This window comes from Rhinopithecus roxellana, chromosome 19, assembly GCF_007565055.1.
Source record: "Rhinopithecus roxellana isolate Shanxi Qingling chromosome 19, ASM756505v1, whole genome shotgun sequence".
In the NCBI taxonomy this organism is placed as follows: Eukaryota; Metazoa; Chordata; class Mammalia; order Primates; family Cercopithecidae; genus Rhinopithecus; species Rhinopithecus roxellana.
Genome location: NC_044567.1, coordinates 53440641 through 53457875, shown reverse-complemented (window position 1 = coordinate 53457875; position 17235 = coordinate 53440641). Strand labels below are relative to the sequence as shown.

General features: G+C 57.2%; 1 protein-coding gene across 1 annotated transcript in view; it reads right to left on the bottom strand.

Annotated features, from left to right (window-relative positions):
- Positions 1-1809: 1809 nt before the first annotated feature.
- The window catches only part of ATP2A3 (ATPase sarcoplasmic/endoplasmic reticulum Ca2+ transporting 3), a 37687-nt gene continuing 22261 nt past the window's right edge, over positions 1810-17235 (bottom strand). The window contains 12 exon segments of the mRNA XM_030922654.1: positions 1810-2453; positions 3331-3376; positions 5668-5767; positions 6128-6245; positions 6994-7111; positions 7875-8008; positions 10859-10944; positions 11833-12035; positions 12974-13194; positions 15137-15472; positions 15672-15890; positions 16817-16942. Coding sequence (XP_030778514.1) covers positions 2322-2453; positions 3331-3376; positions 5668-5767; positions 6128-6245; positions 6994-7111; positions 7875-8008; positions 10859-10944; positions 11833-12035; positions 12974-13194; positions 15137-15472; positions 15672-15890; positions 16817-16942 — 1839 coding nt within the window. The 3' untranslated portion in view covers positions 1810-2321.

Sequence of the window (17235 nt, the reverse complement as noted above, 5' to 3'; positions counted from 1 at the left end):
CACCCATTTTAAGCACACAGTTTGGTGAATTTTAATGTTCTTTTTTTCTTTCTTTCTTTTTTTTTTTTTTTTAAGACAGAGTCTTGCTCTGTCACCCAGGCTGTGGCACGATCTCGGCTCACTGCAGCCTCCACCTCCTGGGCTCAAGTGATTCTCCTGCCTCAGCCTCCCGAGTAGCTGGGACTATAGGTGCCTGCCACCGCACCTGGCTAATTTTTGTATTTCTGGTAGAAGCGGAGTTTTGCCATGTTGGCCAGGCTGGTCTTGAACTCCTGACCTCAAGTCATTCACCTGCCTCGGCCTCCCAAAGTGCTGGGATTACAGGCGTGAGCCACCGCGCCTGGCTATGTTGAATGTTCTGCTGTCTTTGTAATTCTTGTCATTTTGGGTCAAAGGGCTCCAGGGTTTCATTTTGCAATGGGCCCTGCAAGTTATGTAGACAATCCTGCCCCTGGCCCTGTGGGCAGGGCCTGAGTCTCCTTCCCAGGACAGCTGAGTGGAGGATTAGATACGAAGCCTTCATGATGGGTTTTGGCTGTGGCGACTCCCTTCCCAGAGCCCCGGCTTCCAGGAAGGCAGGGCCACCTGGGTGAGTCGGCTCACCCCAGGCAGCCTGGCAGAGGTCCCTGGGTATTGTGAGCTGAGGGAAGCCTTGGGGAGGTGGTAGGGGTGAGGTGCATCTGAGCTGGTTGTGGAAGGGCCGGTGGGGATGGGATCCTGGGATTTGAGGAGGAGAGGGAGGTCGAGCAGGAGAGCTGCAGCACCCACAGAAGAGCTGGGATTGAGGCTCCCCTGTGGGATGCAAGGGGCCCCTGAGATTCAGGCTCCAGGCCCAGCCCTGCCCAGGCCCAATCATGGAACTCTCCCAGCCTGTTTCCTCGGGGGTGACATGCAGATCATAAAATGCATAAAAGGGGTCGGGCGAGGTGGCTCACGCCTGTCACCCCGGCACCTTGGGAGGCCGAGGCGGGCGGATCACCTGAGGTCAGGAGTTTGAGACTAGCCTGGCCAACATGGCGAAACCCCATCTCTACTAAAAATACAAAAATTATCTGGCTGTGGTGGTGCATGCCTTCCCAGCTACTCTGGAAGCTGAGGCAGCTACTCGGGAGGTGGAAGTTGCAGTGAACTGAGATTGCACCACTGCACTCCAGCCTGGGCGACAGAGCAAGACTTCATCTCAAACAGATACATAAATAAACAAATGAGGCCGGGCGCGGTGGCTCAAGCCTGTAATCCCAGCACTTTGGGAGGTCGAGACGGGTGGATCACGAGGTCAGGAGATCGAGACCATCCTGGCTAACACGGTGAAACCCCGTCTCTACTAAAAAATACAAAAAACTAGCCAGGCGAGGTGGCGGGCGCCTGTAATCCCAGCTACTCAGGAGGCTGAGGCAGGAGAATGGCGTCAACCCGGGAGGCGGAGCTTGCAGTGAGCTGAGGTCCAGCCATTGCACTCCAGCCCGGGCAAGAGAGCGAGACTCCGTCTCAAAAAAAAAAAAAAAAAAAATGAAACAAAGTAAAATGCATAAAAGACCTTTGAACTAGTGCAGAAATTGTCAACACCGTCCCTGTGAGGAGCAAGCATCCCGAAGCTGGGAGGCTGTGCAGGCACTGCACCTGCCGCTCGAGTGTGGCTCTCCAGAGCCTTGTCTTGGAGGCCAAGAGAACAATCCTGATGATGTGTGAACCCCAGACCTTTGCTCAGCGTTTCCTGGACTGGGTGTGGGGAGGTGGTAGGGCCCCTGGTAGATACCCCGTAGGTGGAGATGGTAGGACCACTCCCCGGGAAAACAGACGCTGAGAATCCTCTGTTCCCCCAGACACACAACCTTTATTTCTCTACCAAACAGCATGTCAGCAGGTAGGTACAGGGCCCTGCTCCTGCTAAGACCTCCCCACCTCCCCCCAGGAAAGCAGAGAATCTCTGCAGGCACCAGACTCCCCGCCTCCCCCACTGTTTCTCTCACTGCCCCCCCAGAACCTGTGAGAGGGAGGAGGGGGAGGTATGGGGGAAGAGGCTACAGAACACGGAGCCCATTGGTCTGCAAGGTAGGCTGAGGGGCTTTGGATGTGGGGGGCTAGGAAAGGGATGTGAGTCTTGATTTACATATAAAATCATCAGTCTGCACACTCCCTAGGAGGGGCCAAGACACAGGGACAGTCCGTGGCGCACGTTTCTGCTATCCCTCGCTAGTTGTTGCCAAAGTAGCAAAAGCTGAGTTAAGAGAAACATTCTGTCCATCAAAGGCCATCTTCCTCTCATCTGACATGACGCGTTCCTCCAGCAGGGGGGAGGGAGAGCAGGTGCCCTTGGGGAATCAGCCATCCTTAGTGACATCCTTTCGGCTCATGGGTGTCGTGCGGAGGGGGCAAGGAATGTGGCCAAGAGTCCAGGAGAGCCCACCAGGCTCAGAGGCCCCCAGCTGTGCAGATAGTGCGGCAGCCGCACCCTGGGTTGGTAGAAGGGCGCCACGGTCAGGAACCTGAGGATGTCAGGGGTCTCAGGTACCAGGGATGCAGGTGGCGAGTTGGACCTCTGCATGGCAGATGGGGCGGCAGTGTGACCCTGAATGTCTCCTGCTCTCAGGACGGGGAACCCTGAGTCCAGGAGGCGAGCGGGGCTGAGGCAGGTCAACTAGGCTTTCCCAACTTGTCTCCCGGGAAAAGGCATCCTCGCTCTGCCTCTCCTCCTGGCTCCTTGTGTCGGTCTCTCTGACCCTTCACCCCCCCGGCCCTGCACATATAAACAGCAGCAGCCTCAAGCTCTCAGAAGCCGACTTTGTGGAAGCAGAGCAGAGTGGAGGGGGCTGCCCGCTCTCGCTGTACACAGCTGGGCCCAGATGGCCCCTTGTGATCCCCCAGGGCTGACCCAGTCCCAGACCAGGCACGAAGGGACGGGTCGGAGCCGGTAAGACGGACCCTCAGGAGTCCTCCGTCAGTGCAGAGGCACCAGCCACCAAGTAAAGATCCAGCTTCCAAGCAAGGGGGAGCAAGCTCCAGGCAGACTCGTGATTTGGGGGTGGAGGAACCCCGGATCTCTGGGTATGCTGCCAGCTCTGGCTACTTGGCTGCCCCCTCCCAGCCTGCAGCTCCTGGGCCAGAGCTGCAGAGCGGGGAACTTCCCAGGAGAGTCCAAGAGACAGGAATTACAGAGCTCCCAGGCCAGAAGGAAGTGGGGACAGAGACCCCAGGACGGGGCCTGGGGGTGGCCGTTCTGGCCTCGGGCCTGTCCTCTATCCGGCGGGAACTGGTGGGAAGTGGGCGAGTGTGGCGGCAGGGGTGGGGGCGGAGGCGAATGCATGGACACCATCAGTCTGAGGTACACACCAGAGACTCCACTCCGTTCCCAGCGCTCACTTCTGGCTCTTTTTTTCTGGAAGAAAAACCCAAGAGCGTGTTAAGATGCATGCATAAGTGCACACATCCAGGCAGGTTCCTTCCAGCCCCTTCCCAGCCCCTTCCAACCTCCACTTCTCCCAGGACAGCCCCAGGCTCCCATGGCCTCCCTTACTCCAGACCTCAGTCTACCCCAGCCCCACCAGACGCCCCACGCGGCAGCCAGGATCCTGCTCTGCAGGACACATCCCTGCAACGTCCCCCACACCTCCTTCTCTCCGCTGTTCCATCAACGCCCCCAAACCCTCCAGTACACACTCCCCGGGTTTTCATTTTGGGGAGTCACTACCCACCACTGTAAGGTTCAGACACCAGGCTTATCCTTGCTTCTCTTACCCATCACACACACCCAGGCCCGATTTCGCCCAAATTGCGAGATCTCATCTCTCCCATTGCCCTCCCCCACCAGGACTCAAGGCCTGCTGCTCTGCCCCCAGCCCCAGTCTTACCTTCCCATCATCCTTCTGCCCTTAGCATCAAGCAAAAGCCCAAATCCAGTCCCAACACCCCATTTCATGGTTCCTCACTGTCCTCAGAGTAAACTCTAAGCCCGCCTGTAACCTCCCAGATCTGTCCCCCCCAGCCACCACAGCCCAGCCCCCAGGCCTCCCCTGATAGCTGCTCAGCCACACCTGGGCAGAGCCAGGAGGTAGGGCAAGAGGACTGCCCCCAGCCCCCAGGCCTGACCCAGGAGCCAAACTTCTCCCTAGGACACATCCCTCATAAATGACATAAATCATGGGGAAGCCACAAGCATCAGGCTTCAGAAAAACTTCCCTAAAAGGCCACCCAGCTGGCTTGGGAGCACAAAGGGTCCTGCTCTCACCCCCGCTCCGTCTGGCTTTAGGAGGCCCCAGGGACTGCAGCGGCGCTGGGCAGGGCTGTCTGGGCTTCCAGCGAGCACATTCCTTGGGGTGCCTCCACCCCACCCCTCAGATGGAGCTGCAGGTACCCAGCCTGTGTCTGTCCTCCAGCAGCCAGGCACCACCTTTCCAAGCCAAACTTCACAGGGGCCACCGCCAACATCTCAAGGAGGTGGAGGTGGAGGTGGAGGTGCTGCCGGGGCCAGCTCCCCGGGGCCAGCTCCCCAGGGCCAGAGCTCTGCCTGCTCCCCAGGTCTGTTCAATGCTGCTCGTCCACCTCCTGGTGTTAGTCTCACCCCCTCTTTTTGGGGGAGGGTGGGGGACGGAGTCTCACTCTGCCCCCTGGCTGGAGTGCAGTGGCTCAATCTCAGCTCACTGCAACCTCTGCCTCCCAAGTTCAAGCGATTCTACAGCCTCAGCCTCGTGAGTAGCTGGGATTACAGGCACCTGCCACCACGGCCAGCTAATTTTTGTATTTTTAGTAGAGACGGAGTTTCACCATGTTGGCCAGGCTGGTCTTGAACTCCTGACTCAGGTGATCCTCCCACCTCAGCCTCCCAAAGTGCTGGGATGACAGGCGTGAGCCACTGTGTCCGGCCCGTTAGTCTCACCCCCTCTTGCCTGTCCTCCATGGTTGACACAGTCCCGCGTTGTCCTTACACTCCTCCCATGCTTCCCCACTGCCCTGAGGACAGTGTCCAGGGTCTCTACCTTGGCACTCAAGGCCCTTTGCCCCTCCCCCGGACCTCACCCCCTCGGCCCTCCACTCTGAATGTCAGCATCTGTGCTCACCCAGCCCTGTTCCACTAGGTTCAATCCTATTCTTTCCAACCACTGCTTTAACCTCAAAGCCTCGAGAAACTCCCCCTCACTCCTGGCAGGCTGGCCTTGCTGAGTGCCCACCTGCACCCTCAACGCAGTCCCTACACGTGTCTGGCCACTCCCTGGACAGGCCAGTTCCCTTGCTCAGTCCCTAGGGAATGACAGACGTGTGATCTATTTATAGTCCCTCCACCCCCTCCCCTGGGGCACATTCCTGCCAGAGGTGGCCCCCAACGACCCAGCTGCCCCAATGCAGGCCTCAGTCACTGCCCAGCCCAACCTAGGCCCCCCGCATAGCAGTCCAGCCACACGGCCACTGCCTCTGCGTAAATCCCCAGAACAGGAGCTCACCCCGGCTTCCTCCCTCTCTGAGCAGCTCTGACAGCGAGATGATGCTGTGTGCCTGGCCCTTGGAGGTTCAGAATCACCCACTCTCAGAATCCACCTGGCAGAGGCAGGTAGATGGACCCCAGGTCCCAGCCCACTTCTCTCTAGCCTGACACCTGCCATCCTGTCCTCTCCACTCCAGGGTTAAGGCAGACCCAGAGCTGTGAGCTCAGAAACAACCCTCCCCTTGACCCACCCACAAGGTGACACCGAAGAGGCCAACCCGGTGTGGTCTGGGGTCCAAGAGGCGGTCATCGGCTGCCTACTCCAGGCCTGCGAGACTGTCCTGAGAATGCCTGGATAAAAACAGGCCAGGTGCAGAGGGGTCAGAGGCCGAGGCCCAGAAGAGCACACAGTGCCCTGGCCATGTAGGGAGTGGCAGGTGAACACAGTGAGGCAGTGTGGCTCGAGAGGTGCTTCCATTGCTGGCCCAGGACCCTTGCAGTGCAAGACCCTGCAGACACCTTGGGTCCCGGTCACCAGAGTCCCTTCATGCCCTCCACTTGGAGATCCAAGAATGCCTCCGCCGGTGCAGACACAGAGGCTCTGCCCACCGCACCCATAGCGTCCGCTGCAGCCCAGGAGCAGCGGTGGGTGGGGAGGCAGGCTGGAGGTGGGTGGGCAGCAGAGTGGGTGGGAGGGGACCTCCCACTCACCGTCCACGTGGTTCCGGGACAGGTACTTGAAGGCCTCATCCAGCAGGATGACAGGCAGAGATATCTGGAGCACCACCACCCACTGGCGCCCGCTCAGGGGGGTCACCTGGAAAATGAGCTGGCGGGGAGGGGAAGGGAGGTTTGGTGAAAGGAAGGACTGGCTGTCCTGTGCCCCAGCCGTCCGCCAGCCTTACCGCCCTGGGCTCTGACGGACTCTTATCCCCCTGGGCTCTGACGGATTCTTATCCCTCTGGGCTCTGACGGATTCTTATCCCTCTGGGCTCTGATGGACTCTTACCCCTCGGGCTCTGACGGACTCTTACCCCCCTGGGCTCTGACGGACTCTTATCCCTCTGGGCTCTGATGGACTCTTACCCCCCTGGGCTCTGACAGACTCTTATCCCTCTGGGCTCTGACGGATTCTTATCCCTCTGGGCCCTGACGGACTCTTACCCCCCGGGCTCTGACGGACTTTTCGTGAACACTCCTAAGAACCTCCTGGATGTACCCCCGATCTTTGTCCACTCAGCTTCCTCTGCCTCAAGGGCCCTCCCCTGCCCTTGCCCACTGGGCCAACTCCCATCCATACTGTTGGGAGGCAGGAGGATTCTGCCCCGGGAAAGCTCGTCCTTCCTTCCCCCCCAGCCTGGGCACAGTCCCTTCAGCAGGGGGTTCCCCCTCTGCCATCCCCCAGGTCTGGGAGCTCCTGAAGGTAGGGCCACATCTGGAGGTGGTAGCTGGCCAGACCCCTCACCTCCCTCTCCTCCAGGTGGTTTCCATTGCAGGGGGGCCAGAGGGGCCCAGCGACCAGCCCGGGGCCTGTGATGTCCGGGGACCAGGGCAGTGGGACAGACGGGGTGACTCACAGGCAGGGGTGGCACGAGCAGGATGAGGAAGTGCAGGGCCATGGACATGGCCACAGCCGCCAGCAGCCAGGGGTTCATCCAGGGCGGCATCCGAAGCAGCGACTGGTTCTCCGAGACGCTGCCAAGGCACAGGGAGCTCCCCTTAGGCTGGGGTGCAGGGAGGCCCTGCCACGGAAACCCACCCCTGTGGGAGGAGCCTCACCACTTCTCCAGCAGTGCATCGCCGTTGCCCGCTCAGCCCGCCAGGGCCTGTCCCGGGCTGGGACCCCTTTCTCTGTCCCTCAGACCTAATCTTGGCTTATTTCTTCAGACCCCAGTTTCAGCCCTTTGTCCCCTAGACCCCAATCCGGTCCCCACACTCTCAGAATCCCCTCTGGGCCTCTCTGACCCTTAGACCCCAATCCTGGTCCCCAAATCTTTGGATCCCAATCTTGGACCCCCCTGACCCCCAGACCCTAATCCTGGACCCTACTTGGCCCCAGACCTCAGTTCTGGACCCCTCTAACTCCCAGACCTCAGTCCTGGACTCACCTGACCCCTGGAACCCAATCCTGGACCCTTGACCCTCTGATCCCAATCCTGAACTCCCCAAACATCAGACTCCAACCTGAACCCCTTGACCCCAGACCCCAATCCTGGACCTCTCTGACCCCTAGACCTCAGTTTGGGACACTCTTGACCTCTGGACCTCAATCCTGGACCCCCTTGAACCTCTGATCCCAATCCTGAACCCCCCAAACATCAGACCCCAATCCTGGACCCTCTTGACTGGTACACCCCACTCCTGAACCCCTGACTCTCAGACACTGATACTGGAACCCCCAACCCTCACAACTGGCACCAGTCCAAGGCCCCAGCTCCAGGCCCTGCGCCCAGCCCACCTGTTGAGGGCATTGCACATTTCAATGGTCACGAGCACAGACAAGGCCATGGTGGTGGGGAAGCGCGACTCGAACACCTCACAGTCGATGCCAGCAAAGAGCGGGTTGTCTTCAGAACACTTCAGGAAGTTCCTCTGGGGGCACCGTGGCAGGTCAGAGAGAACAGCAGGTCAGGCGAAGGGCTGGTGGGTGGGAGGAGGGAAGCCTCACCCTGCCCTTGGCCCATGCCTGGGCACAAGCAGCACACAGAATGCTATCATGGGGTGGGCTGGGGATCCCGGGAGGGGCGCAGGGTCGGGGTGGCGGTGGGGAGATGCACCGTGCCAGGGAGAAGCAAGGGTACAGAGTGGGAAAGGCAGAATGTTCTGGAGCAGGAGTGCAGTGGCTCAGAAGGAGAACAGCTGGCATTAGCCTGGGGAGGCTAGCGGGACCCTGGAGACCACTGAATAGGGAAATGCATGGCTAATTTTTGTATTTGTAGTCGAGATGGGGTTTCATCATATTGGTCAGGCTGGTCTCAATCTCCTGACCTCAAGTGATCCACCTGCCTCGGCCTCCCGAAGTGCTGGGATTACAGGCGTGAGCCACTGTGCCTGGCCTTGTTTTGTTTTTGAGACAAGGTCTCACTCCCATTGCCCAGGCTGGAGTGCAGTGACGCGATCTCAGCTCACTGTAGCCTTGAATTCCTGGGCTCAGGTGGTGGTGCCACCACAGCCTCCCAAGTAACTGAGACTCCAGGCCTGAGCCGTCACTGTTGGCTAAGTTTTGTATTTTTTGTAGAGACGGGATTTCGCCATGTTGCCCAGGCTGTTCTCAAATTCCTGGGCTCAAATGATCCACCCACCTTGGCCTCCCATAGTGCTGGGATTACAGGCATGAGCGGACACACGTTTCTATTTGGTGCTGACCATAAAGAAGGGAAAACCTCCTGAACTTTGAACCTGACTCGGCCCACCCAGTGACCAAGAGGAACAAATCCTCCTGCCAATTGTGCCACTGTTTTCAGGCCTCACTCTGCCACATCTTAATGGCCTATCCATACATGTACACACAAATTAGCCAGGCATGGTGGCAGGTGCCTGTAATCCCAGCTACTCGGGAGGCTGAGGCAGGAGCATCGCTTGAACCCGGGAGGTGGAGGCTGCAGTGAGCCGAGATCGTGCCACTGCACTCCAGCCTGGGCGACAGAGTGAGACTCCATCTCAAAAAAAAAAAAAAAAAAAAAAAAATGTATCAATGGGTCTGTTGCTGTTGCCATAAATTGCCCTGCCCAGTGCTTCTGGGTTTCACCAGAAAGCACCTGCCACACACACACAGTATTCCCCAGGTCATAGGTCTCGCTGTGGCCTTCCAGAATTATTCATTAGAAGGTACGCTGGGGGCTGGGCGCGGTGGCTCATGCCTGTCATCCCAGCACTTTGGGAGGCCGAGACGGGCGAATCATGAGGTCAGGAGATCGAGACCATCCTGGCAAACATGGTGAAACCCCGTCTCTACTAAAAATACAAAAAATTAGCCGGGTGTGGTGGCGGGCGCCTGTAGTCCCAGCTATTCAGGAGGCTGAGGCAGGGGAATCACTTGAACCCAGGAGGCGGAGGTTGCAGTGAGCCAAGATCGTGCCACTGCACTCCAGCCTGGGTGACAGAGAGAGACTCTGTCTCAAAAAAAAAAAAAGAAGGTGCACCGGGCTGGGGCTTCTGCCACACAGGCACATGGAGAGCCCTGGAGGAGCCCATTTCTACTGGTGAGACCACTGCTCTGCCCACTCCTTCCCTTTGCCTGCCTGCCTATTTCCTGTTCACTGTATCCTGCAAGACCCCCTTTGGTTTTCTTTCCTTTTTTTTCGAGACTGCGTCTTGCTCTATTGCCCAGGCTGGAGTGCAGTGGTGCAATCTCGACTCACTGCAACCTCCGCCTCCCAGGTTGAAGTGATTCTCGTGCCTCAGCCTCCCGAGTAGCTGGGAAAACAGGCATCTGCCACCATGCCTGGGTAATTTTTATATTTTTAGTAGAGACAGGGTTTTGCCATGTTGGTCAGGCTGGTCTTGACAGGGTCTTCCTCTGTTACCAAGGCTGAAGTGCAATGGTGCGATCACGGCTTACTTCAGCTGTGACCTCCTGGGCTCAACTGATCCTCCCACCTCAGCTTCCCAAGAAGCTACAGGCACACATCACCGTGCCTGGCTAATTTTTATTTTTATTTTTATTTTGGTAGAGATGGGATCTCACTATGTTGCCCAGGCTTGTCTCAAACTCCTGGGCTCAAGTGATCTGCCTACCTTGGCCTCCCAAAGCACTAGGATTACAGGCGTCAGCCACCGTGACTGGCCTCCCCTCAATTTTTTTTTTTCTTGAGATGGAGTCTCACTCTGTCACCCAGGCTGGAGTGCAGTGGTGTGATCTTGGCTCACTGCAACCTCTGCCTCCCGGGTTCATGTGATTCTCCTGCCTCAGCCTCCTGAGTAGCTAGGATTACAGGTGTGCACCACCACGCCCAGCTAATGTTTGTATTTTTAATAGAGACGGGGTCTCATCGCATTGGCCAGGCTGGTCTCGAACTCCTGACCTCAGGTGGTTCACCCACCTCGGCCTCCCAGAGTGCTGGGATTACAGGCGTGAGGCACCGCGCCCGGCCCTCCCCTCCATTCTTGATCTCCTCAGTTTGACCCTCTGCCTAAAGTCCTACCATTTAGGGGCTCATTCCTCTGAGGCCTCTACGTTTTAGGGGTCCTCTGATGAAGGTAAGATACATCTGGCAGTGGGGCCCTTGGTCCCCGCTAACTGACTGGGATGGGGAGGGGCCTTTTGGCCCGGTGGGGGCCGTGCTGGTGTCTCCGGGTTTCCAGCGGGCTCTGAGCTTGGTTCCGTAGGTGGGGATGTTTATTCGTGTATAGCAAGTGGGGAAGGACACTGCAGGCCCCCCATGCAGCTCTGGACCCATCTCCCCTGGAACTCCAACAACTCCCTGGCCATCCCTTGCTCACCAGCTGGTAGAAGTTGACGTGAGGTCCCTCGGCATCATATAGGAACCACCAGGTGGCGGCAGCCACTGTGGCCAGGCCTACGTACACTGCGGGGAGGGGAGGAGACTGGCTGTAGAGAATGGCGGTGGCTTTCTGGCATCTGTTTCCCCTGCCTAATAATTCCCTGAATTCCAGCAGGGAGCCGCCCTTTTCCTGTCTAAGCCATGTGGTTTGCAGGCACCACCCCTCGATGCCAGTGGTGAGCCCTGGCTGGTCAATCAGCATCTGCCATAACCGTGGCCACAGTGATTGGAGATTAGCAGGTGACCCTGTGTGGGCTGATGAGAACAGGCCTGCTGAGACTTTTTTTTTTGAGACGGAGTCTCGCTCAGTCGCCTAGGCTGAAAGACAGTGGTGCCATCTCAGCTCACTGCAACCTCTGCCTCCTGGGTTCAAGCGATTCTCCTGCCTCAGCCTCCTGAGTAGCTGGGATTACCGGCACCCGCCATCACGCCCGGCTAATTTTTGTATTTTTAGTAGAGATGGGGTTTAACCATGTTGGCCAGGCTGGTCTCGAACTCCTGACCTCAGGTGATCTGCCTGCCTCGGCCTCCCAAAGTGTTGGGGTTACAAGTGTGAGCCATCACACCCAGCCCAGGCCTGAGACTTTTATTATACTACCAGGAGAGCAGTATGATAAAAGACTCTCTTCTGCTGAATTTGGGGTTGTAACGGAGTAAGCATGATGGCTGGGCTGCAGCAGCCATTCTGCCACCACGAGGGACACGGGCCTAAGAATGAAGCTGAGGCAGTGCCAAAATATGCCAGTGATACTGAGACCCAGATCCAGCCGTGCCTGGTCTTTTCCATTACATGAGCCCATACAGTTTCTCCTGGTACAAGCCAGGCTGAGTCACACTGCCTGCACCTTGCAAGCCTGATACAAGGCTCTTAGGAAGCTTAGGAACTCCACGGAGGGCTCAGGCCCCACTCACCTCCGATAGCCAGGTATCGGAAGAAGAGCCAGCCACTGATGAGGGCTTCTCGGGGGTTCCGAGGCAGCTTCTCCATGATGTCCAGGTCTGGCGGGTTGAAGCCCAGAGCCGTAGCAGGTAGGCCGTCTGTCACCAGGTTCACCCAGAGAAGCTGCACAGGGATCAGGGCTTCGGGCAGGCCCAGAATTGCCGTGAGGAAGATGCTGGAACAGAGTCATGGGCTCTAGCCCCCAGTAGGCCCAGCCCCCAACAGACAGAGGCTCCAGCTCTTGGCTCAGACCCAAGGCTGGGAACTCACCCACTGTCTCCAGGGCAGCCCCTCCTTCCTCCGCTAGCTCTGATGTGAAGGGTGTGTATACACAGCTCTGCCTCGGGCCTGGCCAGCCCTGCCTTCCCCAGTCCCAGCTCTGGATCCTGGACATACCTGCTCTTTAGGCCTAGCAGAGGCCAAGTACACACACACACACACACACACACACACACACACACACACACGAAGATGGCATGCCCAAGCATCAGACATGTGCAAAAATCTAGCACATGCCACACCATCCCGCAAACACAAGCAAACACCTACACATCTGCCCTGAGGTGCAGAGATGCAGAATCCATCCATGTCCAGCAACACACATGCTCACCACTCCCCACAGGCATCCACACATGTGGATACAAGCATGTGCACAGTCACACGCCGGCACACATACTTCTGCTTGTACTCACGCTCAAAATGCACAAGGGCACACATGCATACATACACACGTTACACACACCTCTCAGGCACTCAGGCCACGTGCACACAAACACACATCCGCACACGGACACACAATTGACTGCCTAAAGGTGGGGATTTTCTCTCATCTTGCTAATCTGCAAGCGGGAAGTTCATGGCTGGAGGGCTGAGAGGCGACTCTTCAGGCACCTCCTTGGGTGCTGGACTGACCATGATCCAGAGGTCACCAGGGCCTCTGGAGAATGACAAAGTGTTCACTGTCCACTCCAAGGTGGGACCCTGGAAGGCCCCAGCCAGGGCAGGGCACAGGCCCCTCCATCCCTGCAGCTCAGCCAAGGAACAGGCATTTTCCCCATCTCAGGGGCACAGGGCAGATTGAGAGGGCTGTGAGGAGGGAGTGCCCGGCCTCACCAGACGACCTCGCCAACATTGGAGGAGATGAGGTAGCGGATGAATTGCTTCATGTTGTTGTAGATGGCCCGGCCCTCCTCCACTGCAGCCACGATGGAGGCAAAGTTGTCATCGGACAGCACCATCTCTGCCGCCGACTTGGCCACAGCCGTGCCTGAGCCCATGGCGATGCCGATCTCTGCTTTCTTCAGGGCTGGTGCGTCGTTTACTCCATCACCAGTCTGTGGGCCAGGTCAGGTAGGGCCGTGCCTGAGAAACTTCCCTTCTACCTCCCCATCTCCTCTCAGCTCAGCCCATCCCCAGTCTTAGGGGATGTCCCAAAGGAAGCAGACAGCTGGACAGAACAAATGGTGGGTTCAAGAATGAATTTAGAAACTGGGCGGAGGATGAGGCTGAGGAGAAGGCAAGGGGTGCAGACAAGGACAAAGTTGGGGAGAATATCAAGCATGAGGTCAGGGAAGATGATGAGGTGGGGATGGGTGTGACGGTGAGTCAGCAATGAAGGTAGGGATGCAGTCGAGGTTGGATGTGGGGTAGAAACTGAGGTAAGGGAGAAAGCTGAGGTCAAGTCAGGATGAAGTCAAGGGGATGGCCCGGGGAAAGAGCCAGGCAGGTGTTGCAGTCAAGTTGAAGATCAAGGCAAAGGTAGGGGCCAAGTCAAGGTCCACATGAGGAGTGATGGCAAATGACATGAAGTCTGGAGTTGCGGTCAAGGTCAAATTGAAGGCCAGGCTGGGCACGGTGGCTCACGCCTATAATCCCAGCACTTTGGGAGGCCAAGGCAGGCGGATCACAAGGTCAAGAGATCGAGACCACCCTGGCTAATATGGTGAAACCCTGTCTCTAGTAAAAGTAAAAAAATAAACTGGGCATGGTGGCTGACGCCTGTAGTCCCAGCTACTCAGGAGGCTGAGGCAGGAGAATCGCTTGAACCCGGGAGACGGAGGCTGCAGTGAGCTGAGATCGCGCCATTGCGCTCCAGCTTGGGTGACAGAGCGAGACTCTGTCTCAAAAAAAAAAAAAAAAAAAAAAAAAAAAAGCTATAATCTGATACAACAATGCAGACAGATCTCAAAAAAGCCCAAAACCAAAACAGTCCATACTGTATGATTCCATTCATTTGAAAATCTAGGGTAGATAAAACTCATAAACGGTGGAAAAAACCAAAACAGTGATTGCCGTTGTGCGACAAAGGACAGAGATGGGGAAGGAGCGTGTGGGAACTTCATGAGTTGATGGTAATGTGTCATATCTTTGTTTTTTTTGGAGATGGGGTCTCAAACTCCTGGGCTCAAGCAATCCTCCTGCCTTGGCCTCCCAAAGTGCTGGAATTACAAGCATGAGCCACCATGCCTGGCATTTTCCTATCTTGATAAGGCTGTGAGTTACACAGGTGTGTGCATGTTCCTAAACTCATCAGATGATACAGTGAAGATCTGTGTGTTTCATCGAAGGCAAATTTCACCTCAAAAAGGAAAAACAGAACCATAAACAACACTGCTCTCTCGTTAATATGTATTCTAAAGTAGGTGAGGAGGAAGTATGCCGGTATCTGCAACTGACTTTGAAAAACACTTAAGAAAGGATAGGCCAGGGATGGGCAAAGAATGGCTGGATGGACAGGTATGTGATAAAGCAAATACAATACAATGTTAGTTGTAGAATCTAGATGACAGATATGTCGGTGTTCAGAATAAAATCATTATTATTATTATTTTGAGATGGAGTCTCACTCTGTCACCCAGGCTGGAGTGCAGTGGCGCAATCTCGGCTCACTGCAACTTCTGTCTCCCGGGTTCAAGCAATTCTCCTGCCTCAGCCTCCCGAGTAGCTGTGACTTCAGGCACGTGCCACCAGGCCAAACTAATTTTTGTACTTTTAGTAGAGACGAGGTTTCCTCATGTTGGTGAGGCTTGTCTCGAACTCCTGACGTCAAGTGATCTGCCTGCCTCAGCCTCCAAAGTGCTGAGATGACAGGCGTGAGCCACCGCACCTGGCCCAGAATAACATTATTTAAATTTCTCTTTGTATTTGAATTTTTTGGTAATAAGATGTTAGAAAAGATGAGAAGGAGGCAGAGGGGAGAGTTGCCTGGCCTGCTTCTTTCCACGCCCTGTGGCCCCGCTCATCACCCGCTCCTGGGGCTCCAGGCTGTGGCCTCACCATGGCGGTGATCTCGTTAAAGGACTGCAGGTTCTCCACGATGCGGGACTTGTGTGCGGGCTCCACGCGGGCGAAGCAGCGGGCGGTGCGGCAGGCATGGCGCTGCTGCTCGGGGCTGAGGTCATCAAACTCGCGGCCCGTGTAGGCCTTGCCCGCCACATCTTCCGTGTCCCCAAAGATGCCAAGCCTGCGGCAGATGGCCACGGCAGTGCCTTTGTTATCGCCCGTGATCATGACCACGCGGATGCCCGCCTGGTGGCAGCGTGTGATGCAGGCAGCCACCTCAGGCCGCGGCGGGTCCAGCATGCCCACGCAGCCCACGAAAGTCAGGTCCGTCTGTAGGGAGGGGGCAGATTCAAGCGGTGCCTGAGACCATCCCTGACCTACCACCAGCCCAGCTGCTGCAGGGAGAATCGGCTCCCGCACCCACCCTGTACTGCGGGGAGAGTCGGCTCCCGCACCCACCCCGTACTGCGGGGAGAATCGGCTCCCGCACCCACCCTGTACTGCAGGGAGAATTGGCTCCCGCACCCACCTCGTACTGCACAAACTTGCTGCAGTCGTCCAGCTCCATGTCCTCCTTCCTCGGGGGCACGTCCCGGGTGGCCAGTGCCAGGCAGCGCAGCGTGTCTGAGCCTGAGCCCCAATCCCGTATCTTTGCCAGGATCTGCTCCCTGGAGGTGGGGGTCAGGGGTGCTGTGTGGCTCCCCATGCGGACTGAGCTGCAGCGCTCGATTACACTCTCAGGAGCCCCCTGCCAGGCAGGGAGAGGGAGAGGAGTCAACTCGTCAGTCAGGACCCCTGCCCTCCCTCCTGCCCAAACTCAGGAAACGGAGACTAAGATATGGAGAAAGGCCACCCAAGGGTACACACACAAGGCAGGGAGCAGAATCCATTCTTTGAAAGTTGAGAGTGAGAACCAAGTGGGTCTCCCTGTGAGACAATCTAAAGGGAATGGGGGGAGTGCTGGGGTGGGGGCAGCCTCAAACCTAGCGATGCCCTTCCCCCACCAGCCCACAGCCGACTCAGGCACTGCAGCGTTTTGCAGGCAGGGGTGGGAATGGCATTTCCTGCAGGCCCTGCCTCCCTGGAACTCGGGTTCCAATTTGGTAGGGGCCTTAGCAGCAGGGAGGCAAGCTGAACCCTGCCTGGGAACCAGAAATAGAGCCACGCACAGGGTGTGGCGGGCATAGCCCTGGGAAGGGGGCCCGGGGGTGACAGGCCCCTCAGTGGCCTCACCCCGGGCCTAGAAACAGGCTCTAAAGCTCCTTCAATGGCTTCTCCTGCTCCTAAAAGGTCACCAGACACTAACTTTTCCAAGTGGCCGAAGCTCTCAGTACAGAAGCCTTTTCATTTCAAAAGGGGTTTAAAGCTTCCTTGCAGGGTGAAGCGAGAGCTGTATTTCCCTCTCCAGGTTTGGGAGCAGCAACGGAGATGCTGCAGACAGTGGTCTGCACGGGAGTTGGTTCCTTTCCCTCCCTGGGACTCAGTTTCCGAAACATGGAGCACCAGGGGTGGCACCAACCACCCCCACGCCACCGGTTAGAGGCAAAAGGGGCTCCTGAGAACGTCTAACCCAACCCTGTCATTCACATGGGGACATGGGGGCTCACAGAGGAGCGTGGATGACCAGGTGCCCCAGGGTGCGCAGGGGCCCAGGCCAGACAGGCAGGCCCCCACCTTCACAAACATCTTGCTGCCCTGGCCGGTAGGGTGAGGGCGGGTGGGCGTGCAGTAGACGGACATGGACTTCCGGTCTCGGGAGAACTCCAGGGTGAACTCTTTCCGCATCAGCTGCTTGATGACCTGCGGGGTCCAGGCAGGTCAGGGCATGAAGGACAGAGCCAGCGACTCTCGCCTGCATTCCCACCAACTGCTTGTCCCCAAAAGAGCCTCCTGCTCTGTGCGGGATAACATCTATGCTCCTCTGACCCTGCCATTCAAGGCCTCCATTTCCCTCTCCAGCCCCAGAAATGGCAATATGCTGCCATTTCCTGACCATGCTGTGTGCAGACTAACTCCAAACCCTTGTCTGCACTCAGCCTTCTCCCCTCTTTTCTCCAAGTCTGTCTTCACTGTCAGCCAGGAGCGGTGGCTCA